Genomic DNA, 27753 nt, shown 5'->3' on the forward strand with positions numbered 1-27753 from the left:
ATATTTCACATGAGAAACGTCAAGGGCTAGTGTCGCATCCCAACAGATGGAGTGAGGGATGAGTTAACTCTGAACGCGACACGTGCCCTGGCTCAACAGATGAGACCAGGTGTGAGTTAACTCTGGGTTAATTCTGCGTAGTTATGCAAGGTGAATGACAATCACTCCAGGGGTCCAATTCAATTATGAGTTTTACTAAAAGTACATGTTGGAATACTAATTACAGCGAATAGTGGCTTGGCAAAAGCATTTTATGATATTACAGAACTTAGCAATACATTAACAGCCAAAGTCCTTCCATGAGCAATGGATTGGCAAACACTAGTAGCTATAATACAAAACTTAACAAGAATGCAACAGCAGAGCTTAAGATGATGTTACTCTTATATGTTCAAAAGGAAAAGAGAGAAAGAGAGTGGTAGAGAGGGAAGAAAAACTAAGGTATAAGAGAGAGAGAGAGTAATATATCACCACTCACGGAAGGAGAGACAAAGACATATGGATATAGAAAAAAAGGAGAGAAGGAAAGAGCAGAGAGAAAGGAAGAAAGCAAAGGGTGAAGGACCCAGCCACTCTTACGTCTCTGCAGCATGGATGACAAGACTTGTATGATGATGTATGGCCTCCGGTGTCCCATGGCATGGATGTTGGGGTTTGTAGTTCAGGAGCGTAGCGTCCTCCGGTGTCTGGTCCAGTTCCTGTGGTGAGGCTGGTGGGCGGAGGGTCCTCAGGGTGGTGGGTTCCCTACCAGTGCTGTTTTAGGTGAGCTTTTTAATAGCTTTCCGAGTAGAGGAAAGTCTGGGGTGAAGAGGTGATTACGAAAGATCAACAAGTCTCGACAAGTCCTGGGCCATGTTGAAGGTCCTCAGTTTTTCACCTTTGTGCCATGCAGAAGTCCCGGAGAAGGGGTGATTGCAAAAGATCGACAAGTGTCGGCAATCTCAGGCCATGCTGAAGGGTCTCAGCTTTTCCCCTTTGTGTGCCAAGCTGGGCAATATCAGCACATCCCCCGGTATCAGTCAGCCAGCCTGGGCTGTGGCTCTTTAGCTTGTCGTTGATATGTAAATCGTAGTTCACCCTTCTACTGAATGTGTCATGTCCTGCTACAATATTTGAGGCATGATTCTTTTTAGCCTTTGACAGTCCTGGGACTGGAGGAACTAGTTTTGCCACAATATTTCAGCCATGATCCTTATCAATACACAACAGCTAGAAATTAATTTTTGTTGAATTTTTATCGTTATTCTTTCGCTGAAGATGACAATGTTGCAGGACACTTGCAACCAAGAGGAAAAGTTGCACTCCCCTAAGTCGATATGTTTTGATTTGAAACAGTGAGTCTGAGTTCTTCTCTAATGCTTAAATGTTAGACAGATTTTCTTTCCAAGACTTGTGTTTACTAGTGCACAAATTATTCTGCTGAGTCATTGTCTGATGTTTGTAGTAATCCGTAAAATGAGGGGAATTTCTGTGGAGCCTTGTTCTTGTGAATGCTGCTGCTTTAAGACTCTTGCTCAAGGATCTCTTCCTTATGTGAATAATTGTATGGCCCACAATCCATATAAATAGATGCATTAATATGTATTCTGTGGAAGGATTAGAGGGTTGAGGCTTTAGAAAAAATTTTCTTCTAGAAGTGTAAGCATCAAAATTTGGCTGTAGGTTAGTAAGCAACTAACTGCAAGGCAAAACATAAAAAGTCAAATTCTAAAAGCATAAAGTAGGGATGATCTCTTTAGTATTCACCTGTCTATCTTCAGTGAAGTACCACAGCTCCCAGATAAAACAACCTCAATACACATTTCTAAATCTTGCACTGAATCCTTTCCTATGCAGTTTTCCACAACAAATGGCCAGGCAAAGCCAGAAACACACAGAAATGGATAACTGTGTAGATACTGAAACCTGTGTTTCCTACATAGTTATAATTTCTACCTACAGAAATACATACATATGATTTTGACATACAGATAATTGGTCTTAAAAAGGAACTTCGAAAAGGTGAATAAAGCATGGATGTTGTCTGTCTCTCATAACAGAGAAAGTAGAGCATCAAATAAAATTGCCAGGTGTCAGGCTAGAAACCAAACCAAAGAAGGCACTGTATTTTTCACACAACAGTCTGTAGAATTCATTGCTACAGGATATTGTGGACACCAAGTATGTAGGTGAGTTTAGAAAATATTCAGACAAATTAATGTTTAAAAAAAAATCTCTAGGGTATGTTTTACCAAAAATACCATTATAGTTCAGATAGGCCTTGAGCTGAATTGAGCTGATTGCTGAATGCTGCCAGAATATGCCAGGAAAGTATTCTATATGCTTGTTCTGTTTTTATATTTCTTCCACCAAATCTACTGTTTAGGCCATTGAAGACAGGTTTCTGTGCTGAATGGGCCTTTGTCCCGATTTATCATGGCTGATTTGATGTTCTCAGAGAAATCTTACTTACAATGTTTAATCTACCATTTACTACTTCTGGTAGTTAAATAGACCAGTTGTATGTAAGTATTTTCCCATTAGAGCAAACCCAGTGGAAAGGGTAAATATCACAGTTTTGTAAATATCAAGGTTCCTTTTTAATGTCATTACGATAATGTTTGATCTACACAAATAAAGATAAAAAATATTTCTGTGAGGTTATCTGAAAAACTATATAGAATTGGAAAGAAGAATTTGAAAAAATTTCAATATAAAGCTTTTAAGTATCTACATTTTTTCTTGACCCAGCATGGTAGTTAATTCAAAACCTCTCTTAAGGTTGGAAAGTGCTTTAAGTACTAATATTTTGAGTAAATGAGCCCTAATGACACAAGCACTTCTGCACATCACTTCACACTTCTGAGTAATCCCATTGAATTGCATAGATCTAGATATGTTTTGAAAAGTGATGCATATGTGTGTGTAGAACTGACATCTAAACAACTTTCTAAAGATCAGTATATACTTGTCATGTAATTTTTACTCCTGTGCCCATTTTAATTGGTTTTTCAATGTTCTAAATAAAGAATCATCCTAACACAGTCCTGTTTTTATAATAAAGTGGATTTAATATAGTGGATTTTTTTGAAATATCTGAACTGTCAGTGGTGATGTGTAGGACTCCAGGTGCTCCTGCTCATGGTATTGTGGAAGGAGATGACTTTAAATATGCAGGTTACAGCTTAAAAGGCAGCCATGTTGCCTACTGTCAGCTTGATGGGACTTGGTCAACACATCATCCTGAATGTGGTAAGGTCACTTTAAGTTTTGATTCTTATCAATTTTTTCAACCAATGTATTCACATGAAACTAGAATATCCAAATCTCACTTGAAATTTGGTAGATGCATGGCTTAACATGATGTTCTTTCATCTTCTTGTCTTTAAGAAGCAATAGGGATTCTCATTTTATTCTGCTACAGGCCATCCTACAAGACCTGCTTATATAAAGGTATGACTGAAACATCAAATGACTGAAAAATAATTTTCTCAGATTTTAGCCTTACATCCTTCTTACACACAGACTGGAAATGTCTAGGACTAAAACCAAGTGAGGGACATTGTACAACAATGAACAGATGCTTCTATTACTATATACCTCTGATACATTCTCTGCAGAAGTCTGGTGCACTCTGTGATGGGCTTACATGCACGAAGACTATACTCTTATTTCAACAAAATTCCTATCCAAGATAAAAGCCAATATAAGGGAAACTTCCACTCATTCTGGCTGTGCAAGCTGGCATGCCTACCATTCACATTGATTCAGCTGTGAAATTCCAAGCCCCATCTTCTCATCCAAAGAGACTTTTAATTTTTCTTTAGTTGTTTTGTATTGCACAAATTTATTTCCATATTCCAGAATAATCTGTATCAATTGGAAAAGTGCTTTTACAAGTGTGTTGTGGCAAACCATGTAAATTTGGAGGGGAGTGTTTTGAAACAGCTATGTATAAGTTCATCTGAAAGAGCAAGCAATAGGCATTCTTCTATCTAGACAGAATGTGTCCAGTTGCAGTAAATGTAATATCAGGATTATGCTAAAGTCCCTGCTGTGTTAAGTCTCTGGCTAAAGATCCATCTCTAGACTTGGCTATTGCTGAAGTTACAGGTGGTATAATTTAGGTCTCTCCTTCTCAGATGTTTTATCTTTGTTTTTAATCCATTAAAAATGTCATAACCCTGAGTTTAGGGAAGAAGAAAATTACTGTTCAAGTTCCTGATAAGCATAGGATGACTTGTTCGACTTGTCTTGTTTGGTCAAGTCTAGGTACATTTAGAAACACACACTCTACTCATCAGATGATGCCTCTAGACTAGATATCAGTGCAGAAAGCAACTTGCAAATAAAGCATTATATTGTGGGTGATTCCCTGTAGTCTTTACCTGCTATTGAGTTGTCAGTTTTGGTTCACAAGTGAGAAAGCCTGTGAAGTACAGAGAAGAAAAATGGAGACAAATTAAAAGGAGACAGGGATCTGCTTCTCCCTTTCTCCAGGTTGCGAGGAAGTTCAGACATCTTCTTTGTTTACTGAATATGATTCCTGTGGAAAATTGTTTAAGTACATATATAACCTTCAGCATATGGTAAAATCCAATGTTGTTAAAAAAGCACTGAAATGCATGCTTAGCTTGAATTATATACTCAATGTTAAGATCATATGCTCTTCATTGAACAGGTACTGCTAAGGTTAGCTATGTGCTTACGTGCTTTGCTGAGCTGGACTCTGTCTGGTGACATGAAGACAGGGAAACAGGACAAAGCCATACCCATGCACTATTATAGTGCTGATTTCACAGGGATTTAAATAAATGTTTAAGTGCTTTGTTATATATTGGTGCTCTTGTGAAGCTGACCTGCTTGCTAGGCATACGGGTCTGACTCAATGACATGAAGAGGTCATTTCTGGTCTACCTTGAGTTCAGCAAAGCCTTTGACACAGTCTCCCACAGCATCCTCACAGCTAAGTTGAGGAGGTGTGGTCTAGACAATAGAGTAGTGAGGTGGGTTGCAAACTGTCTTAAGGAGAGAAGCCAGAGAGTGGTAGTCAATGGTGCGGAGTCTAGTTGGAGGCCAGTATCTAGTGGAGTGCCTCAGGGGTCAGTACTGGGGCCAATATTATTCAATATATTCATTAACGATTTAGACGAGGGAATAGAGTGTACTATCAGCAAGTTTGCTGATGACACTAGGCTGGGAGGCGTGGCTGACACGCCAGAAGGCTGTGCTGCCATCCAGCGGGACCTGGACAGGCTGGAGAGTTGGGCAGGGGATAACCTAATGAAATTTAACAAGGGAAAGTGTAGAGTCCTGCATCTGGGCAAGAACAACTCCAGGTTCAAGTATAGGTTGGGAAATTACATATTAGAGAGCAGTGTAGGGGAAAGGGATGTGGGGGTCCTGGTGGACAACAGGATGACCATGAGCCAGCACTGTGCCCTTGTGGCCAGGAAGGCCAATGGCATCCTGGGGTGTATTAGAAGGGGGGTGGTTAGTAGATCGAGAGAGGTCCTCCTTCCCTTCTACTCCACCCTGGTGAGACCCCATCTGGAATATTGTGTCCAGTTCTGGGCCCCTCAGTTCAAGAAGGACAAGGAACTGCTAGAGAGGGTCCAGCGTAGAGCAACAAAGATGATTAAGGGAGTGGAGCACCTCCCTTATGACGAAAGGCTGAGGGACCTGGGTCTCTTTAGTTTGGAGAAGAGGAGACTGAGGGGTGATCTTATTAATGTTTATGAATATATAAAGGGTGAGTGCCATGAGGATGGAGCCAGGCTCCTCTCGGTGGCAAACAATGATAGGACAAGGGGTAATGGGATCAAGCTGCAACACAAGAGGTTCCACTTAAATTTGAGAAAAAACTTCTTCTCAGTGAGGGTGACAGAGCACTGGAACAGGCTGCCCAGGGGGGTTGTGGAGTCTCCTTCTCTGGAGACATTCAAAACCTGCCTGGACGTGTTCCTGTGCGACCTCACCTAGGCGTTCCTGCTCCAGCAGGGGGATTGGACTAGATGATCTTTTGAGGTCCCTTCCAATCCCAAACATACTGTGATACTGTGATACTGTGTGAATTGATATGTTTCAGTCTTCTTGACCGTCTATAAGCAGAGCAGCACCAACGGTGGCTGTCTAAACTAGCTGTTCACTGGTTATCATCAAATGAGACATTAAATAGAGGAATTAAACAGAATTGCATGTTACTGTCAGCCTGACAAGAAAACTTAGATAGAATCCAAAGAAAAAAAAAGTAGCGTTTCAGCTGCTAAATAGAAAAAGCAGAGGAGTGAAAAATATAGGGAAAAGCATTTATTAGGACCACATAGGAAATACTGTCATCCAGATTTAGGCCAAAAATCCAATCTTATTGAGAGAAACAAACAAACAAACAAACCAAAACCACAAAAACAAATAAAAAGAAGGGACAAATATTGGGAAGAAGGAAGTAAAAGAGGTTTTATAGGCAGAAACTGGCATGAGTAAGCTTTCCATAGTGAGCTTTTAGTACCAATAAGTGTGTGTATATATATATATATATGTATGTATGTTCTCTTTACATTCCTCCATTTCCCTGGATTATTGTGATCTCTCAGTACTAAGAAACCAAAATGCAACCAAACATCAAAGAAAATTCAGTTGTCTAGTTTTATTGTCCAAGTCCAGCGAAGTATTGAAAACACAGAAAAGGGAAAAGAATGCCAAGGGCCTGCAAATAGCTCAAGTGCATCCTTCTATGCTCTTGAAGTAGCCCTGCTAATGATAATGGGACATTAACATCATGTAAAGTCAAGGTTCTTTTTCAGGATTGTCATTTATGTTTTAAGGTCTTTTTAACAATTTGATAATCTTACGCTTTCAGTGTAGACTAAAGTATTATAAACAGATATCTGTATATTACAGATCTTTCTGAAGACAGAGATCCCAGATGGGTCTTGAAAAGGCATCTTTAGTAAATTGTAGATTGTGTAGTAACATGTGAACAAAATGTTGAACAATCTGATGGGTGAAAATAATGCTGTGAACTTGATAATATGGTTACTATTTTTCCCCCCTGTTCTTAGTTCTAGATGAAAAAAACTGCTCAGATCCTGGTGGGCCCCTCAATGGCTACAGAAGAGTAGTGGAAGACACTGGGCTCTTGAATGGACGCTATGCAAAAATTGGCACAGTCATTGCTTTCTTTTGTAACAACTCATATGTTCTTAGTGGGAATGAACAGAGGACTTGTCAAGATGATGGAGAATGGTCAGGGAAGCAGCCAATCTGCATAAAAGGTAGTATACAATTTTTTACAACAACTCACAAAAGCTGCTATGGTTTTACTGGAGTTAATTTTATATAATTTACACTTGCCAAACAATATTTTTTTTCTAAGAATAAGCCATCTGACTGACACCTGATACTGAGAGTGGTAGTTTGGCAGCTCTACTGGCTGATAAAATCAACTAAAGAAGAAGTCAGTGATTCCAGAAGATGTTTCCATCTTTAAAATGGAATTAAATATTCCCTAAGGCACTTATTACCCTCATTTTAGGATCAAACCTGTATAAGACCAACATCAAGGCAGATCAGGAGTGAACTGAAATAGAAGGAAATAACTGCCTCATCATAGGGCCCAGCTCACTTTTCAGAATACTTTTAAGTCAATGGGACAAGTGATGATTGTAGAAAGGCCAAGCCTGTAGATTACAGCCTTGAAGGTTTGGTTCAGAAAACTATTTGAGGACATGCCTAAACTATCTGTATTCATTAAAACACTGACACACATCTTTAAATACTTTGCTAGAAAGGGAATTTTACTGTTGACCTGAAGCTACTTTAAGCATGTCTGAAACTTTGAATGGATGAATAAATTTATGCTGGGGAGCTGCCAAATTCATTTTCCCTAAGCAATTGTTTTTTTGGATTTGTTTTTTAACTGAAGTAATGATAATATAAGGAAATATGTCTGTGCCCTGCAGAATTTGCTTTAGTCTGTTATTTCAGATGGAAATATTCTCTCCCTGAGGTGTCTAATCATCTGTGGAAAGCATCTTTATTGATGATAATAATATGGGGAAAGCATCTTTAACTTCGTCATGTTAACATCATGTTAACTTTGATAGTGACATAAAGGTTAACCTATACAGTAATCACTAAGAGCTACATATTGTTAAATTCCACAGAATACAAGTGCCTAGGCATAAAATCCATCATGCAAGATTCCTTTTCTACCACTGTGTGCAGCAAGAAGGAAATACTGGCAGTCATTAGAACTGATAGACCCAAATATTTTATCCTGCTCTTAAATAAACTGAATATGCAAAACTAGAAACTCTGGATCTCCCTGCTGTTATTTTGTGCATGTTCAGGTAACTCTGAAGTGGTCCTCTGAATCAGAGTCTCCAACTCCTTCCAATGGGTGCACAAGCAAGCAGACTCTTAGAAGTCTGTAACATCCTGCAGCCTTGCTCTGTTTGTCGAGTCACTGGGATTAGCTGTGTGTGGCTACACAGATGGAAATTAAGTATTTTTTTATGTAATTCCATTGTTGCAAAAGCTTGTTCAGTTTTCAAACCATCAGCTGTAGTGGTGTAAATCTGAAATTCAGACACACTAATGGACACATTTTCTTCAATGGCTGGAAGTGCCAGTGCAGAAGATGCTCAGTTGCTTCCACTCTTGTAAACAGGATGGATCTGGCGATCTATGAGGAAGTATTTTTCCAATGCTTTAGGTTTCAGGGCCTGTCTTTATCTTAATGCGTATAATTACTGCCTCTTTTCAGTCCACTATATCTAGTGAGAGAAGGAGTGGAAATGTTTATAAAACATAACCCTTGAGCTGTGAATGTGGGAAAGTACTGCACAACATTGTATTTTTTCTAGCCTGCAGAGAGCCTAAGATGCCTGATCTGGTGAGGCAGAAAGTGCTTCCAATGCAGGTTCAGTCAAGGTAAGAATGCAATATCTCAACTACAGCTTAAAGAAAAAAATGTGATTGCTTTTCCCCACCTCTCTTTTCCACCCTGTGTGTTTAGCCTGCCTGAGCAGCCATTCCTACAGCTCCACTAGATGACCAAGCGATGAGAGCTGCTGTGAGGAGAGGCCTGATTAAGCACAGGTTTGCAAGCTGCTAGAAGCAACCAGGAAGCAATGGACATTAGAGATGTTCAAAGTACTGGACAATGCTGGAATTAGGCTTGCAAGCTTGTGACAAGCTACAAGAACAGTCTGAGAACAGTTCCTTGGGGCTAATGATGTATCTTAAAATATGAACACGTGCCATTTTAGGGAAGAAATAAGTGGGGAGAGCATACAAGAGAAGGGTGTATAGCAATGCAATCTGCTCCCAGTAAATTTCACCATCAAAAGCAATATAGCACCATTGATATAAATTTGGGTTTGGGATGGGCATGGGGAAGAGGAGGAGGTAGAGTAGGAGCAGAGGAAGAAATGAAAGATCATACCCTATCTGAGCTTACCCTTCTGCTGATTTCTTGAAATAAACCCAATCTGAATTAGTTATGCTGAATTGTTCAGGTTCATTTTTGTCCAAGTAGTAATTTCTCATCTTGGGGTTGAGGTTTTTTTTGCAGTACATGATTCATTTCTTTTTAGATAAAGTGCAAGAACTGTCCTCATCTTTGGTCTTAAGAACAGCCATACCAGGTCAGAATAAAGTTCCAGCTCAAGCCGTATCCTGGCAATGGCCAGTAGCAGATGCCTAGAGAAGACTTTAGGAACAATGAAAGCACTTACTTCCCAAATACTCTCCCATTGTCCAGCTCTGTTATGTATGATTGTAGAGACGACACTGAGAAGCCATTAGGAGGCTTTGGCAGCCATCAGGGGATTTTTCTTGTTTAAATATCTCAATTAACATTTGAACACTGGTCGTTTCATGGTAAATGTTTCAGATATTAACACCAGCTTATAAGAGCACATACATGCCCCCACCTCCATAGCATCATGATGGCACCTCATGTTTGTGGATTGCTTTTCTCTCTTGAAGTAGGATCTCTATTTTATAGATTAATAGTGAGATAAAGTGTGCATTATGCAATATTGCAAGTTCACATGTGAGTAGGGAATGGAACCCTGGCAGACTAAGCATGAGCACAGCAGCTCTCATCCCTCTTCCAAAATGCAAGAAACTTGCCATTGGTCTTGTTCTTAATAATTGTATTTTTCTTGAGTGCTGTTACGTATTGCCTCACAGATTCTATATGGTGGAGGCAGTCTGTCTCTCTCTGTAATCAAAAATGAAATTACCACGTGAAAAAAAAAAATTCCTATGGCTTTTCTGGATGCAGAAAGTACCGGAAATCTCAAGGGTAATTAATTTCCTGCTGAATTTTTCAGATGTAAATAGTTTGTTTTTTTTATCTGTAGATACACACTTTTAAGCATTAGAACAAGGGACACATTCTAAATGATGAAGATGACTGTAGTCAAGCTTATGGCCCACATCTAGGCTGGTGCAAATATTTATTTTTTTTAATTATATGCCATGTTTCAGCTAATCAGTACAAAATCTAAATGGAAGCTTAGTGATTATTGCAATTATGAAATCCCTGTGGTGAGGCAATTATCTCTGTTAATTGCTAAATCAAGCAACTTTATCAACACGATTTAACCTGAATTGATTCCTAATACTGCCTGTTAAAATCTTCACTAGAGAAAAGATGTGCCTAACTCCTCTCTAGTGAGAATTAATTACAGCACTGCCAACTTCCAGTGTAATTTCTTTATTTAAAAACATGGTATCTCAGTCTTTTTGTGAATGGCAAAAACTGTTGCACACTTAGAGGCAACTAGTTGCAATCTGGAAACTGTGAAATGAAAAAAAAGACACACAAACATAAAATTTATAAACTTACCTGTATTTATGTATGCATGTATGCATATAAATATAAATTAAATAGCTGGGATGCATGTAAATGGGAGTATTGCTAAAGTATGTTGGAATTACATTTTTGCCTTATTCTTTCACATGCAAACTTCATATGCTTTTAAATGATACTTAACACAGCTGATGATAATGCTAAAATGATTGCTGCTTTTATTATTATTATTATTATTATTATTATTATTATTATTATTATTATTATTATTATTATTACCTTGTGTTCTTTGCACCTTGAAACAGGGAAACACCTTTGCATCAACTTTACTCATCTGCAGTCATTAAGCAAAAGCTTGAAATCTATCCAACCAAGAAGCCTGCACTGCCATTTGGAGACCTGCCCCCAGGGTACCAGCATCTGCACACTCAGCTTCAGTATGAGTGCATTTCTCCTTTCTACCGCCGCCTGGGTAGCAGCAGGAGAACCTGTTTGAAGACAGGAAAATGGAGTGGGAGAGCCCCTGTGTGTATTCCAAGTGAGTCTCCAAGGGAAAAAGAAATTCATACATCTCTGAGGGAACACGGGAACAGGATGTGTATTCCTGTTAGATAATTAGAGGGTGCCATTGGTGTAGGCTGCCTGTGCTTCCAGCTGGGAGATAGGAGCAATAAAGCTTTAAGGCTCTTTTTATCCATCAGTAGAACTTTTCCAGTTGATGGTAAAGGGATCAAGCTTTCAGCACTGTAATTTGCCATCAATTTTTCTAGTCTTTTATTGAACAAAATGTGTAGTGAGTTTCTTTCCTGATTTGAAAATATTTTCCTACTATCACCTCATGTTTTCCTGTATTATTTACTGCAAATGTGATTTTTCTTTCACCTCTATACTTCAGCACACAGCTAACAGAAGCATAGAAGTTTAAGCAATAGAATGCAGAGTCTGCGTTTAAAATAGGCTCTTCCTTTAATATACCCTGCTAAGGAAGGGTTCATATTGCAAACTGTAAGTCTAGATAAAATCTCATCCAAAACTAGTGCACAAAGTCAGGGTAGGAACATCACAAGATTTGGTACAAGCCACTACTGACATCAGGCATATTGTGAAAACATCACAATATTGCTAACATCAAGCAAATGTTGAGAGTTCTTGTTTGTGGTTTTGCTTTGAGATGATGTCATGTATTGAAAAGTATTTCATTCAATCATTTTCACTATGGACATGCGCACACTAGATTCCAGGAAAAAAAAAAAAAAAGTTCTAAGGGAGACTAACTAAAAAATGTGACCAGATGATGTAACCTTTATACTGAAGTAAACCTTTCCTGATACAGGAGATTTTACCCCAGTTCTGACCCTGAGTAATGTATTCCTAGAAGACAGCAGAGCTTTTTCTTTTCCCCAGAATGGCTGTTGATATAGATGCGTTTGCTTCAAGGTTCTTGTTGTAAGACGAGTTTTTTCTCATGGGCATGAACTCATCTGTGCTAAGGTCAGCTCTAGGAGAGGACCTTATAAATACTCTGTGACTGCCTAAGAGTGAGTTTTAGTGGACAGCTGGCTTTATGGTGTTTTATTATAAGCAAGAATCAGGGGTGTTCTTTCCATTTTTTATACAGTCATCTCATTATAGTGCAGCTTGATAAGGTTGTCATGAAAATTCACCTGCTCAAGTGCTAAATCCACATTCCTACTTAAGCCAAGAATTCAGATAAAAACAGGAAAATTAAAAGGTGTTTTTTAAAAGCTATATAAAATGATCATATTAAAATTTTGCAGGTTGGAGACAGAGGTTAATTAGAAAGCTGTCTCTCATGCTAACCTTAGCAGTTTGGCTGCCTTTAGCACATGCTAATTAAGAATAAAGAGAGAAATTCAGATTCATTGGTGGGGGAAAGGTGTACCTCATTCTTGGTTCATAGAATCACAGAATTACAGAATGCCCTGAGTTGGAAGGGACCCACAAGGATCATCAAGTCCAACTCCTGTCCCTGCACAGAACAACTCCACAGTTCACACCATGTGTCTGATGGTGTTGTATAGTCTCTCCACAGTATCACAGTATGTTTGGGATTGGAAGAGACCTCAAAAGATCATCTAGTCCAATCCCCCTGCTGGAGCAGGAACGCCTAGGTGAGGTCGCACAGGAACATGTCCAGGCAGGTTTTGAATGTCTCCAGAGAAGGAGACTCCACAACCCCCCTGGGCAGCCTGTTCCAGTGCTATGTCACCCTCACTGAGAAGAAGTTTTTTCTCAAATTTAAGTGGAACCTCTTGTGCTGCAGCTTGATCCCATTACCCCTTGTCCTATCATTGTTTGCCGCCGAGAAGAGCCTGGGTCCATCCTCGTGGCACTCACCCTTTATATATTTATAAACATTAATAAGATCACCCCTCAGTCTTCTCTTCTCCAAGCTAAAGAGACCCAGCTCCCTCAACCTTTCTTCATAAGGGAGGTGCTCCACTCCCTTAATCATCTTTGTTGCTCTACGCTGGACCCTCTCCAGTAGTTCCCTGTCCTTCTTGAACTGAGGGGCCCAGAACTGGACACAATATTCCAGATGTGGTCTCACCAGGGCAGAGTAGAGGGGAAGGAGGACCTCTCTCGATCTACTAACCACCCCCCTTCTAATACACCCCAGGATGCCATTGGCCTTCCTGGCCACAAGGGCACAGTGCTGGCTCATGGTCATCCTGTTGTCCACCAGGACCCCCACATCCCTTTCCCCTACACTGCTCTCTAATATGTAATTTCTCAACCTATGCTGGAACCTGGGGTTGTTCCTGCCCAGATGCAGGACTCTACACTTTCCCTTGTTAAATTTCATTAGGTTATCCCCCGCCCAACTCTTCAGCCTGTCCAGGTCCCCCTGGATGGCAGCACAGCCTTCTGGCTTGTCAGCAACTCCTCCCAGCTTAGTGTCATCAGCAAACTTACTGATAGTACACTCAATTCCCTCATCCAAATCGTGAATGAATATATTGAATAATATTGGCCCCAGTACTGACCCCTGAGGCACTCCACTAGATACTGGCCTCCAACTAGACTCCGCACCATTGACTACCACTCTTCTTGAATACTACCAGGCTAGGGACTGTGACTACCTCCCTGGGGAGCCTGTTCCCATGCTCCACAATCCTCTGGGTGAAGAAACTTTCCCTAATGTCCAACCTAATCCTCCCCTGGCACATTTTCCTCCCATTCCCTTGGGTTCTGTCATTGATCGCCAGAGAGATAAGCACCTACCCTTCCTCCACTCCTTGTGAGGAAGCTGTAGACCGTGATAAGGTCTCCCCTCAGTCTCCTCCAGGCTCAAGAAACCAAGTGGCTTTAGCCATTTCTCATATGGCTTCCCGTCCAAACCCTTCACTAACTTTGCAGCCTTCTTCTGGACACTCTCTAGTACCTTTATGTCTTTTTATACTGTGGTGCCCTGAACTGCAATCAGCACTCCAGGGGAGTCTGCACCAGTGCAGAATAGAGCAGGATAATCACCTCCCTTGATTGGCTGTAGTTGCCAGGGTGATCCTGTCATGGAGGCACCCCAAGGTTAGGTTAAGGGACAACAGGGTCCAATACAACTTTTATCAAACCAGTGAGAAACAGGGTTTTAGCACTCCAAAAGCGACTTAAATACAGGTTCGGATATCAATTGAGGAAAATTATTAAGGGACAGAAACTAATACAACAGGTGGTCCACAGAGTGCATGCACATGGCTTCACCAAAACAATGCTGGAACCGTCTCTGAGTCAGGGAGGAGTACACACTTGCCTAAACACAGTGCAGTATTATTTTTAAAGAGATACAGATACTCGTAGTGAGTACGGAAAGTTAGTACACTCGCGATTCTGCGAGGATAAATTTATAATACACTCTCAACCCTGCGAGGGTTAATTTACTTACACGTGCAAATGTGCACGGAATATTACACGTGCTTATGCGGAAGCACGGGAGGAAAATACACCCGCGATTATGCGAGGATTAATTTTACGCATGCTCATATTGAGCATGGAAAGTTACACGTGCATATGTGCACGGAAAGTATAAATATACTCGCAATCCTGCGAGAAGTTTTACTCACGCCCATGGCGGCAAAGCAAGCAGAGTCTCCATCCCGAGGAGCGAGGCTCTCGGCAGCAGCATCTTGCACGTGCTCCGAGAGACCCGCGACAATGGGCGGAGTCTTGACGAGAATCCCATTTTTTTATTGGCTGATCAGATATGACTGTAGGCATTCTAGAATCTTCTCTGCACCCTCACACTGGCTGTGGGGTGCTCCTGAAGCCTCCAAACATCCCCCACACTGGCCACAGGCACCCAGCATCTCACTGGCGCCTCGGCACTCCCTTCTCCTAATGGCCCTGGCCAGGGTGCTCTGAGGCCAAACAAAAGAAGCTGTTAGCCTCAAACAGCAGAGAGGGAGATGTGCCTACTCCTTACATACTGAAGGAGGGAGGGGGAGAGAGGGGAGTATGCATCCTGCCACAGATCCCTGTTGCCCTTCTTGTAAACTGGGATGCTTGTCAGCTTCCAGTCATCAGGGACCTCTCCAAATTCCCAGGAGCATTGAAAAATCACAGAGAGAGATCTCGCTATGACATCAGCCAGCTCTTTAAGTACCCTTGGATGAATCCCATCAGGCCCCATTGACTTGTAGGAATCTAGCTGGAGTAGCAAATCCTGTACAAGTTCTAGATTGACTAGGAGTTTATTGCTCATGCAGCTATGGTTTGCTAGCCTAGGGCTATGGGCGCCCTCCAGTCCATCTTCAGAGTTGAAGACCGAGGTGAAAAAAGCATTAAATATCCCTGTTTTGTTTATATCCCTGTTAATAAGGTGACCATGCTCATTGAGTAATGGGCCAATGTTATTTCTGGTTTGCCTTTTGCCATTAACATATCAAAAAAAGCCTTTTTTATTGTCCTTCACACTACTGGCCAGCTTCAATTCTAATTGAGCTCTGGCCACATGAATTCCTTCCCTACAGTGGTGAGCAGCATCTCTATAGTCCTCCCATGCTGCCTGACCTTGCTTCCACTGACCATGTAATTTCTTTTTTCACCGTATTTCAAGAAGAAGATCCCTGCTCAACCAAGCTGGATTTATGCCTCACCTGCTAGATTTTGAGCATTTTGGAATTGCCTGGTCCTGTGCTTTTGGTAGGTGGTACTTAAAAAGTGACCAACACTGATGGACTCCAGCACCTTCAAAAGCTTCTTCCCAGAGAATCTTACTAAGTAGTTCTCTGAGCAACCTGAAGTCTGCTCTTCTCCTATCTAGAGTTTAGGCCTTGCTGGCAGTTTTCCTCCTATTAGCACAGATTTTGTACCTGACTGCTTTGTAGTCACTGTGGCCAAGGCAGCTACCAATTGCCACTTCTCCCATAAGACCCTCTCTGTTAGTGAGTAGCAAATCTAGGAAGGCACCTTTCCTGGTCAGTTCCCTTGGTATCTGTACCAAGAAATTATTGTCCAGATGCTTTAGGAATCTTCTGGACCTTTTGGTGCCAGCTGTGTGATATTCCCAGTAGTCATCTGCCAAGTTGAAGTCCCCCATAAGGAGAAGGGCAGATGACTTGGAGGCTTTGCTTAGTTCCTTAAAGAATAACTCACCAGAGTTGTCATCCTGGCTGGGTGGCCTATAGTAGACACCCACAACGACTTCTGCTTTATTTTTCTGTCCCTTAATCCTTACCCAGAGGCTCTCAGCTTTGCCATGGCAAACTGCCAGCTCCATGCATTCCAGCCCCTCCGCTACATACAGTGCCACCACCCCACCTCTCCTACCCTGCCTATCACTTCTGAATAGCCTGTAGCCATCCATCATGGCACACCAGTTACAGGACTCATCCCACCAGGTTTCACTAATGCCAGTTATTTCATATCCCTGGGACCGGGCCAAGGCTTCTAATTCATCTTGCTTTTTCCTCGTGCTACGTGCACCAGTGTAGCAGCACTTCAACTGTGTTGATTGTGCCCTTCACCTCATGGCACAGTTTGAGGAGTCTCACTGTCATGTGTCTCCTCAAGCTTTGGTATGCCATCCCACTGCTCATCACTGACTGGCCTGGTACTGTCCCCTTCCCCTTCCAAATTAGTTTAAACTCCTATCAATCAGCCTTGCTAGCCCCTGAGCAAACACTCTTTTCCCTTCTGTGTGAGGTGCATCTTACTGGATGTCAGAAGATGTGGTGAAGAGCTGACCATCTCGTGGTCAAAAAACCCAAATTTCCATCCCGTTGATGACACCGGTCATGGAGCCATGTATTGATTAGTTGGGCCTGCCTGTTCCATTCTATATTCCTGCGTGCTACTGAAAGGATAGTTGAAAAAAAAAAACCACCCTAACAAGTAATCATCTGCCCCAAAGCTCTGAAATACCTTTTGATTGTATTAAGACTTCTTTTTCCTCCTCTTCCCTGCCAACATTAATGACTAACAGCTGGTAATAGTCAGGGGACCTTTACCAGCCCGGGGAGATGTTGAGTAGCATATCTTACCCTGGTCCCAGGGAACCAGCAGACTTTCCTGTGGGTTGGGTTGGCATATTGAGCCTTCTGTTCCTTTCAGAAGGGAGTCACCTATGACAGTTACCCTTATTTTTCTCTTTACTTGTGTGATTCTAATGGGTTTGTTGGGTTTCATGTGGGGTTTAGGTTGCCTAGAGGAACCTGCCTTCCCAGAAGAGTCTTCATCAGCAGCATCAGCTGCTTGCCTGTCTAATTCCAGGGCCTCATAGCTGTTGTATACGTATTGTGTTCGTGTTTCCTCAGTCTGTGGAAAAGCAGAAAACATCACTCTTCAGAAGACAGTGACCTCTATCAGGTGGCCCTGGCAAGCTGCAATCTATCGGATGGCCAATGGGGTGAAGGAGAACAGTCTCCAGAAAGGGGGCTGGATCCTTATCTGCAGCGGGGCCCTGGTGAATGAGCGCACTGTGGTGGTGGCAGCTCACTGTGTCACTGACCTTGGCAAGATCATTGTGCTCAAGACAGCAGAGCTCAAGGTAGTCCTAGGGAAATTCTACAGAGATGATGACAGGGATGAAAAGACCATCCAGAACCTGCGGGTAAGTCTTGTGGGAGCAGAAAATGATGAGCAAAGACAGATGCTGATCACATCTGTCTTGTACAGGGAGAAAAAGCTTAACCTTTATTGTTTTACACACTGTTATTTGAAATGTGTATCTAAAGACCCAACTGATAGGACTGTCGTGGCACAAGGAGGGCACATGCCGTATGTAGTTTATGAAATTCCCCTGTCACTGTCCAACTCATATGTTCACCCCCTAACACAGATCACTAAGAAAACAGCTCAGGTTCCATGAGTCATACCTGAGTGATATTGTCAGAAAAAAAAAAAAGGTAGAAAGAGATGCCAGCTGTCAAAAGTGATCAGTATAATTTATGAGGGAAACACTTGTGCTCTAGATGCTGCTTTGACGCCATGAGCACATTTCACATCTCAGCCTCAGGGCTGTATAGCTCTAAACTCAAAATGAGTTTATGTCTGACTCCAGCTCAAAAAATAGCACCTCAGGCTCACCAGAGGGGTTTGTTTTTTTCAAGTAGAACTGGAAAGGTTGAAGTCAAAATGAGGAGAAATACAGCAATTTTGTCTGTGTGTCTTTTTCTGGAGTGGGGGTATGTGAGTTAATTAATGGATTTTATACAAAAAATCATAGTTAATTTGATTCTTTTCCCCTCCCCCTATTTACAGCTTCTTTCTCTAATTCCAGATTTTTCAGATTTTCCTGTAAGGAAATATATTATTTTTTTACAAATTTTCCTTTTAGGAATCCTATCTGTTCTTGTAGTGTTTCATCAAGGTACCTAGCAGTAAAGGTTTGGCCCCAACATTATGTAATGTATTTTTTGGTGGGAAAATGGTTGAATTTCAATAAGAAGATAACATTTTTATTCAAAAGGGGAGTGGGCCTTCAAAATCTACACACTTAAGATGACACAACAGGTAAACAAGTAAAATCTTTTCAGTAAACAGTAGAAAAACTTGAACTGAACATTAACCTCTCATTTTCCTGAAAATATCCTTGACTACTTTTCATTACAAAGAGTTTCATGCAATAAAAACTGTCCTGAAACCCAAGCCAAAAAAAAAAAAGTCAGAAGATGCTTGATCTTTTCACACGTTTCTCATTTCAGTGAGCACTATGGTGAAATAACAGTTTGTGAGTGAAGGGTAGAGATTAAGTATGCAAAATAAACTACCATGCATTATAGTAGTACGGAGAGTGCTGCTGACTTGCCATTGCTATTAACTCTACAATTCTTCCTACTCTGTTTTGTCCCTAGATTTCTGCCATCATAGTGCATCCCAATTATGACCCTATATTACTTGATTCTGACATAGCTATCATAAAACTCTTGGACAAAGCCAGAATCAGCAGTCATGTTCAACCCATTTGCTTGTCATCTTCTCATGACTTGACTTCATCTGCAGAGTACTTAAAAATAATGGTTACTGGCTGGAAGGTATTGGCTGACATTAAAGATCCCGGATACAAGAATGACACAATCCGCATGGGAGCTGTTCAGATGGTGGACTCACTGTTGTGTGAGCAACAGTATGAAGATAATGGAATACAAGTCAGTGTCACTGACAGCATGTTCTGTGCCAAACAAGACCACACAGCCTTTTCTAATATCTGCCCTGCTGAGACTGGTGGGATTGCGGCCATAACTTTGCCAGGAAAAGCATCTCCTGAGCTAAGGTGGCACCTGATGGGATTAGTGAGCTGGGGTTATGATAAAACTTGCAGTCTAGAACTCTACAGTGGCTACACCAAAGCTCTTCCCTTCAAAGACTGGATTGAGAAGAACCTGAAATAGAAAGCTTTGTCTGGAAATGGCATTTTATTATTATCATATCCCTTTCAGTCTCTGCTGCTTTAGGCTTCTCATCCCAGTGATGAGCCATAACTGGGATAAGGTTAAGGCAGACAGCCTGGCTTTTGTCCTAGGATCAGATGTTCCATCAGGCTACTTTTACTTAACCCATGACAGAATGTCTTAGTGCATGAGAAGTTTTGCCATATTTTCCCTGTCTCCCCTGGTGGTAAGATGATGCTCTGAGTTTGACATACAGAAACAGGACAGCAAATCTGACTGAAATTAATCTGTAGTGTGGAGTCCCCTAGAGAAACTGATGGTAAGCCTCTCCCAAAGACTTGTGTGACTGAGTGGATTAGGAGGCTGGAAAAAGTAGCCTGAATTCATTACAATGAATGAGCTTGTTATGGTATATTCTGTCTTGATTGCCATAGTACAATGTAATCTTTTTCCCTTCCAAGTACTTTACACATTTAAATAAAACATGGTTTGTTTTTTGTTTGGGTTTTTGTTTGGGTTTTCTGGCAGAAGGCCTGGCTGTGAGAGGACACTGCTGTGTGCCAGCCCTGCACACACACACTGTTTATCTATACACTTGTGTTTGAATCTGTGGCCACTTTTGTGGGCATGTTCTTGAGGGAAGGTTTGGAAGAAGAATTAAAACTTCCAGTCTTGCCCTGAGGAGATCATCTTTCTATCTGCAAAGGCTGTTCCGAGGCCAGCTGTGTCACAGCAGTGCTCATTGCCTGTCCCTGCCTGTGCTCACAGGACTGACACACAGCAGGATGGTGACCAAGCTGCCAGAGCACTCAGGCCTTGCACCAACACAAGGGATCAGAAGGAGAGTGTGGGAGTGGAACAAGAACAGCTCTGGAAGACCAAGCGCTTATCTTTTAACCTACATATCCTTGTCACACTCTAGGAACTCTCTACTGCTCTAGTCTGTTTACATGTGACTCTCACTTCGGACTCTTCAGGCACACTGAAAGGCAGAATTAGCACAAAATTTTATTACTACATAAATAACAAGACTTTTTTTTTTTTTTCCTCAATACATCCAGTCATGCTATTGTAGATTGTTCATTGTTGCAACGAAATGTACAGGGGAGTTCTTTCCCACCTTATATTCTGATGAAAACCTGAAACATACTTTTAAAAACATTTTTTTCTATGTGGATTATTTCAAAGACCCATGAAAACCTCAGGAAAACTTCTGGTTTCCATCAGTTCACATAATTCTGTGGCAAAACAACACCTCTGTATCTCTTCAGGGTGAAGAACAACATCCAGATCTCACACTTAGCAGAGGCTTTTCTTGACTGGACTGTTTGACATCAAAGTGTAAGATCAGGCATGTTGTCGAGTGGGGAGACTTTAGTCTCCTCATGGTTCTTAATCACTGCTCTTTCACTAAATCATTCTCTCTTCAGCTCTGGCCCAAGTCTAGAGGTGAGCCCTTGAAAAAGTTGGAGAGGAGGCACAGGGGAATGCCTCCCATCAGTAATGACTCCTGAATAAGTCATCTGCAACACCCTGGAATTTGTAGGACCTCCAAGTTATTACAGTGCCCAACACAGCTCACAGGAATAGCTGGACATGAAGGCTGTGGATCTGATGAAAGAATTCAGGACTCTCACCAAGAAGGACTTGGATCCTGAAGTCATGTTCTGCCTAGCCTATTGCATGGCTATAGCAATTATAAGCTAAAAAGTCTGATTTCAGATCTGATTCTCTGGTGCTGTGAAATCTTGTTAAGAGTTTCTTAGCATTCAGTAGTTTCCAGCTACTTTTGAATTTGAAAACTGCTGTTAATAGGGCAATTAGACTGGAGGTCATTCCTTGTAATTTATTTATTGCTTTCCTGTGCAGTAAGACTTAATGTGTTATGCCTTTGCACTTTTATTGTTTTTACCAGCAATAGGACAGGTTGATGTTGCTTAAACCAAAAGGTTTAAGGCTACAAGCAAAGCATATTGCTCTTTAACTTGTTTGCTTGTCTCCTTCTGCCAGGAGATTATGCTTGCTGACAAACTGCATGGCAACAACAGCAACATAAATTCTGAGTTAAATGTGAAAAGTAAGATGTGTTTCATTCCTTTGCTGGGAGAAACGTGCCAGTGAATGTGTGGTACTCCCACACTGACAGAAGGAGAATCATAGAATCATTTTGGTTGGAAGAGACTCTCAGGATCATTGAGTTCAACCACAACCTAACTCTAAAACTAAAATTAGGAAATTAGGTGGCATTTTTTGAGAAGGGTAAACTTGCAGAAAGTCAATATGTGTTTCTTCCTAGCACTATCAACACAGCATGAAATCACAAGGGAATATAATGTTTCATTGGAACCAGACCTGTTGTGGCAGATGTACTCCTCCCCCCCACCTTCAACAACACCAGAAATTTATTGACTGGTAAACCAAGCATGTTGCCTATACTCACATACACGCCTTGGTTGACAGACAGGGTCCTTAGCCAATGAAATGCCTTGGTCCAGAGAAGTTTCTAGACCACTGATCATATATGACTATAGATCAGATTCAACCTAGGGTATAAGTGTAGCCTTGCAGGGGGCCACTTTGAGCCAGTTCCACCGCACCCATGGAGCAGCAGGTCTTCAGTTGGGGGCTCACCCCCATAGGCTGGGATACCACGTAAGGAAACTCCTCAAGGCTGAGAGCACACATATTATAGGTAAGTGATGATGCATTTTGAATTCTCCTTCCAAAGTTTAGGGATCGCCTGAGTTGGTTGTGAAGGAATTAAATTCCACCTCCTATTCTCAGAGGCTTGTGATCCATGGTGCAGAGTCTGGCTGAAGGCCTGTAGTTAGGGCGGTTCCCCAGTGATCAGTATTAGGTCAAGTCCTGATCAACCTGTTTGTCAATGACCTGCAAGAAGAGACTGGGTGTACCTTCAGCAGTTTTGCTGATGATACCAAACTGGGTGGAAGGGTTGACTCACCAGAAGACTGTGCTGCCATTCAGCGAGACCTGGACAGACTGGAGGACTCAGCAGAGAAGAACCTAATGAAGTTCAACAATCACAGAATCACAAAATGTTAGAGATTGGAAGGGACCTCAAAAGATCATCTAGTCCAATCCCCCCGCCAGAGCAGGAATGAGGTTACACAGGAAGGCATCCAGGTGGGTTTTGAATGTCTCCAGAGAAGGAGACTCCACAACCCCCCTGGGCAGCCTGTTCCAGTGTTCTGTCACCCTTACCATGAAGAAGTTTCTTCTCATATTTCACTGAAACCTCCTGTGTTCCAGTTTGCACCCATTGCCCCTTGTATTATCATTGGTTGTCACAAAGAAGAGCCTGGCACCATCCTCGTGACACTCACCCTTCACATACTTATAAACATTAATGAGGTCACCCCTCAGCCTCCTCCAAGCTAAAGAGACCCAGCTCCCTCAGCCTTTCCTCATAAGGGATATGCTCCACTACCTTAATCATCTTTGTGTCTCTGCGCTGGACTCTCTCCAGCAGTTCCCTGTCCTTCCTGAACTAGGGGCCCAGAACTGGACACAATATTCCAGATGTGGTCTCACCAGGGCAGAGTAGAGGGGGAGGAGAACCTCTCCCGACCTACTAACCACACCCCTTCTAATACACCCCAGGATGCCACTGGCCTTCCTGGCCACAAGGGCACAGTGCTGGCTCATGGTCATCCTGCTGTCCACCAGGACCCCCAGGTCCCTTTCCGCTACACTGCTCTCTAACAGGTCATACCCCAACTCATAGTGGAACCTGGAGTTGATCTTGCCCAGCTGCAAGACTCTACAGTTTCCCTTGTTATATTTCATTACATTTTTCCTGCCCAACTCTTCAGCCTGTCCAGGTCTTGCTGGATGGCATGTCAGCCACTCCTCCCAGTTTGGTGTCATCAGCATACTTGCTGACAGTGCACTCTATTCCCTCATTCAAGTTGTTGACGAATATATTGAATACTACTGGTCCCAGTAGCAACCTTTGAGGGACTCCACTAGATACAGGCCTCCAACTAGACTCTGCCCCATTGACCGCAACTCTCTGGCTTCTTTCCTTCAGCCAGTTCACAGTCCACCTCAATATTCGATCGTCCCCTTGGCGAAGCCATTTTGACTGCCTCTAGTGACCCCCTTATTCTTGATATGCCTTGAGATGGCACCAAGGATAAGTTTTTCCATCACCTTCCCAGGGATGAAGGTGAGGCTGACCGGTCTATAGTTACCTGGGTCCCCCTTCTTGCCCTTTTTGAAGACTGGAGTGACATTTGTTTTCCTCCAGTCCTCAGGCATCTCTCCTGTTTCCCAAGACTTGGCAAAGATGATGGAGAGCGGCCTAGCAATGACCTCAGCCAGCTCCCTCAGCACCCGCAGGTGCATCCCATCTCGACCCATGAATTTATGGATGTCCATATTGCTTAATTGGTCCCTCACCCAGTCCTTATCGACTGAGGCAAACTCCTCCATTGTCTTGCCTTCCTCTGGGGCCTCAGGGGCATGGGGCTCCTCAGGAAAGCCTCTGGCAGTGTAGACAGAGACAAAGAAGGCATTCAGTAACTCTGCCTTCTCTGTATCTTCTGTCACCAGGGCACCCACCTCATTGATTACTAGAGTCTACATTGCCTCTAGTGTTAGTTTTATCTGCCATGTATTTGAAAAAGCTCTTTCTGTCGTCCTTGACCCCTCTCGTCAGGTTTAATCATAAGGAGGACTTAGCTTTCCTAGTTGCTTCCCTGCATCCTCTGACAATGGCCTTATATTCTTCCCAAGTGGCCAGCCCCTCCTTCCGTGATGTGTAAACTCTACTCTTCCACTTGTGCATACCCAGCAGTTCCCTGTTTAACCACACAGGTCTCCTGGCTCCCTTCCTTGACTTCGTACATGTCAGAATGCTCTGATCTTGAGCTTGGAAGAAGCAGTCCCTGAATACTAACCAACTATCTTGGGCCCCTTTACCTTGAAGCATCCTTGCCCATGGGATTTCCCCTAGCAATTGCTTGAAAAGGGCAAGTATAGGGTCCTGCACCTGGGCAGGAATAACCCCAGGCACCAGTACAGTTTTAGGGGTTGACCTGCTGGAAAGCAGCATTGCAGAGAAGGACTTGGGAGTTCTGGTTGACAACAGGTTGACCATGAGTCAGCAATGTGCCCTTGTGGCCAAGAAGGCAAACAGTATCATGTGGTACATTAAGAAGAGTGTGACCAGCAAGTTGAGGGAGGTTCTCCTTCCCCTCTACTCTGCCCTGGTTAGGCCACATCTGGAGTACTGTGTCCAGTTCTGGGGTCCTCAGTTAAACAAGGACAAGGAATTACTAGAGGAAGTCCAGCAGAGAGCTACAAAGATGATTAGGGGCCTAGATCATCCTTCATATGAGCAGAGACAGAGAGAGCTGAATTTGTTCAGCCTGGAGAGGCTGAGAGGGGATCTTAACAACGGTTACAAATATCGTAAGGGTAGATGTCAAGAGGATGGGACCAGACTCCTTTCAGTGGTGCCCAACAATAGGACAAGGGCCAATGGGCACAGACTGAAATGTAGGAGGTTCCATCCAAACATGAGGAGAAACTTCTTTACTTTGAGGGTGCCAGAGCACTGGAACAGGCTGCCCAGAGAGGTTGTGGAGTCTCCTTCCCTAGAGAGATTCAAAACCCGTCTGGACACATGCCTGTGTGATCCACTGTAGGTGAACCTCCTTTAGCAGGTGGGTTGGACTAGATGATCTCCAGAGGTCCCTTCCAACCCTAACCATTCTGTGATTCTGTGAACCTGTAGTTTACTAAGTGTTTGTCAGAGAGTAAAGTGATTTTGATTACGAACACATTCTTGGTTTATCAGTGGTTAAACAATTTTGGTCAGAAAAATATAAATTCCCCTTGGAGTTTGCTGTCTGCCTGGTTTGATTTTTGGAGTGCCTCCACAACACTTGCCCAGTCAGAGCTCTTACATGGATATGTTAAATGAGAGTCTCTACACTCTAATGGTAAGAGAAATTTCCTCCTAAACCAGAAATCATGAAGGTCTGTGAGCTTGTTCTTCTCTCAGTTATGACACTGTAACTGCACTGCTCTCCATAGCATTATTGTTCTCCACTGCTACAACTGAGAGGGAAGAAGTGACCCTAAGCTTTTTTTTCTCTCTCTGGGATTTGCCCACTAGAGAACTAGGTAGTCCACACAGATCTGCAAAAGTCTGTGTTAATTCCAGCTCTAACCCTCATTCTCCTTCTTTTACTAAAGATCAGCCATGCCTAGTATTTACTGATCCTCTAAGTCCTCAGTGTTAAATCCCATCCCCATTTGGCTTCAAATCACTCAGAGATCTGGGAACAAGTAGATGAACATTTCTGAGATTTGGCAGCCACAATATTTCACTGGCTCTATGTGATACAAAAGTACATTCTTGAAGAGAAACTTGGAGCACTTCATGGAATGAAAATCACAGGAGGAGGTTGCTACAGCTGTGCATGCACAGCAGAATTCAATCCCCGTTCTTTTTTATGGTCATGATGCTCTTCAAAGAAAACAGAAGCAAGAAAACAGCCAGGCTTCTCTCCTTCCCAGGATTCAAATTTTAGCATAGTCCTTTAGAGAAAGAGGAATTAGGTGCAGCATTTGGTTCTACTTCTGGACCTCAATGATGTTTGAAACCTATATTCAATTCTGCGTAATCTCTAAACGCAAACATAATGTTTTATTTCTATTGTGATATGACATATGTATTCACATGTACAAGTGAGCAGTCATATCAACATATCCAAGCATCTGTACCATTACTATTATTTGCAGGAATTATAAATCAGCTTGTCCATCCTGTCTGGCAGGCCAACTCACAGTAGTTCATACTTAACTGCCTGAGCAGAACAGGAGTTAACATCTAATGCCAGTAATGAGAAAAAATAGGGGATGAATCTTTGAAAAAAAAGTGTGAGCTGGAATCTCTAATCTCTTGGATAGCTAGGATCTATTTTTAAGATGCAATACTATTTCAAACATCTCTTTCTAAATAGGTGAGGATCTATGCCATCTGTTGGAGAAAGGGTGTGAAACAGCACAACATGGATAGCAGCACATCTTCAGTCCTATGAAAAGAGCTATGCATTCTGGAAAGCCCATAAAGATATTGCTATGAAAAGAAGGGAGCAAAACAGTCTCTGTATTCTTACTCACTCCAATGGGTTTATACTTGACCCTTTGTATGCTTTTAGGGTTTGCAATGTATTAAATTACTCCCAAAAGCCAAGATGCTTAGCTGAAAAAGATCACTGTAAGGAAATGGACGTTGCAAAGTACATGCTTTTGTCAGGCATACCTTCAGTGACTTTAATGGAATCACCCTGGTATCCTGTTTCTGTTGAAAACCTAGGTCCATGGTAAAATTACAAGAAAAAAACGTGTATTTGATTAGTACTAGGGAATGCATACTAAGCTGCATCCTGTCATTTTTAAGGATCAGTACTGGAATCAGCTTGGTTGCAGGAAAGCTGTCTTGGTGGAGTGGAAGTGGTGGGCAAGGTCAGTCAGCCTTTGCTCAGCTGTGCATCCCCCGCAACCTTGCAGCTTATCATGGCAGGGAGCTTCACACATGGCTGCTGGCTTTCTGTGCCAGCTCCTTGGTGCAGAGGGAACAGGCTATGGCAGAAATATTTCCTCCATGTGAAATAGGACATCAGGTTGGTTAGACTTAGATATAAAGACAGCACTGAGATTGGCATGCAAAGCCTCTACTGGGGGAAAATGAAGCTAAGGTGCATAGCAGTGTCTTGACATGGCATGAGTATCCCATACCCTATCAGAAAAGTGTGGTTACTTAATGGTACAAGAACTTATGCCCTATACTGCAAACATGGCCCAGCTGCAGCCTTGGGGCCAAGCAGGGGGCTGCCAGGCCAGCCTGTGGTTGGTAGCAAGATCAGGAAAATTACAGCATAAACTGTACTGCAGTGAGAAGGCAAAGAAGCAAGTAGGAGAGGTCTCACCAGGACATCCCCATCCTTTCCTGTGAACTGAGCTGTCATAAGTCCTTGTTCAACCCTTCCTGGTCTGGAGAGGGGCCTGCTGGGGTGGCCGTGGCCAGGGTTGTATCCAGGCCGTGTCCTGGCTGTGTCCTCCCTC

At 42.4% G+C, this 27753-nt stretch overlaps 1 protein-coding gene and 1 long non-coding RNA gene across 13 annotated transcripts in view; one reads left to right on the top strand and one right to left on the bottom strand.

The window, feature by feature from the left end:
• Positions 1–20151, top strand: part of PAMR1 (peptidase domain containing associated with muscle regeneration 1) — a 108855-nt gene extending 88704 nt beyond the window's left edge. For 11 of the 12 annotated variants that reach the window (XM_065064861.1, XM_065064862.1, XM_021284556.2 and 8 more), the window contains 5 exons: positions 7041–7253; positions 8847–8913; positions 11110–11342; positions 17578–17873; positions 19117–20151. In XM_065064861.1, coding sequence (XP_064920933.1) covers positions 7041–7253; positions 8847–8913; positions 11110–11342; positions 17578–17873; positions 19117–19653 — 1346 coding nt within the window. In that variant the 3' untranslated portion in view covers positions 19654–20151. Of the gene's footprint in view, positions 1–3087; positions 3232–7040; positions 7254–8846; positions 8914–11109; positions 11343–17577; positions 17874–19116 lie in introns of all 12 variants that reach the window. The other variant, XM_065064869.1, reaches the window with a different exon arrangement.
• Positions 1–27753, bottom strand: LOC110357277 (uncharacterized). Its single transcript, XR_002410843.2, has 3 exons — positions 27618–27753; positions 4368–4408; positions 1–1586 (listed from the first exon to the last, which is right to left on the bottom strand). It is a non-coding gene; the product is annotated as an uncharacterized LOC110357277 (long non-coding RNA).

Source organism: Columba livia, chromosome 5, assembly GCF_036013475.1.
Source record: "Columba livia isolate bColLiv1 breed racing homer chromosome 5, bColLiv1.pat.W.v2, whole genome shotgun sequence".
Lineage (NCBI taxonomy): Eukaryota > Metazoa > Chordata > Aves > Columbiformes > Columbidae > Columba > Columba livia.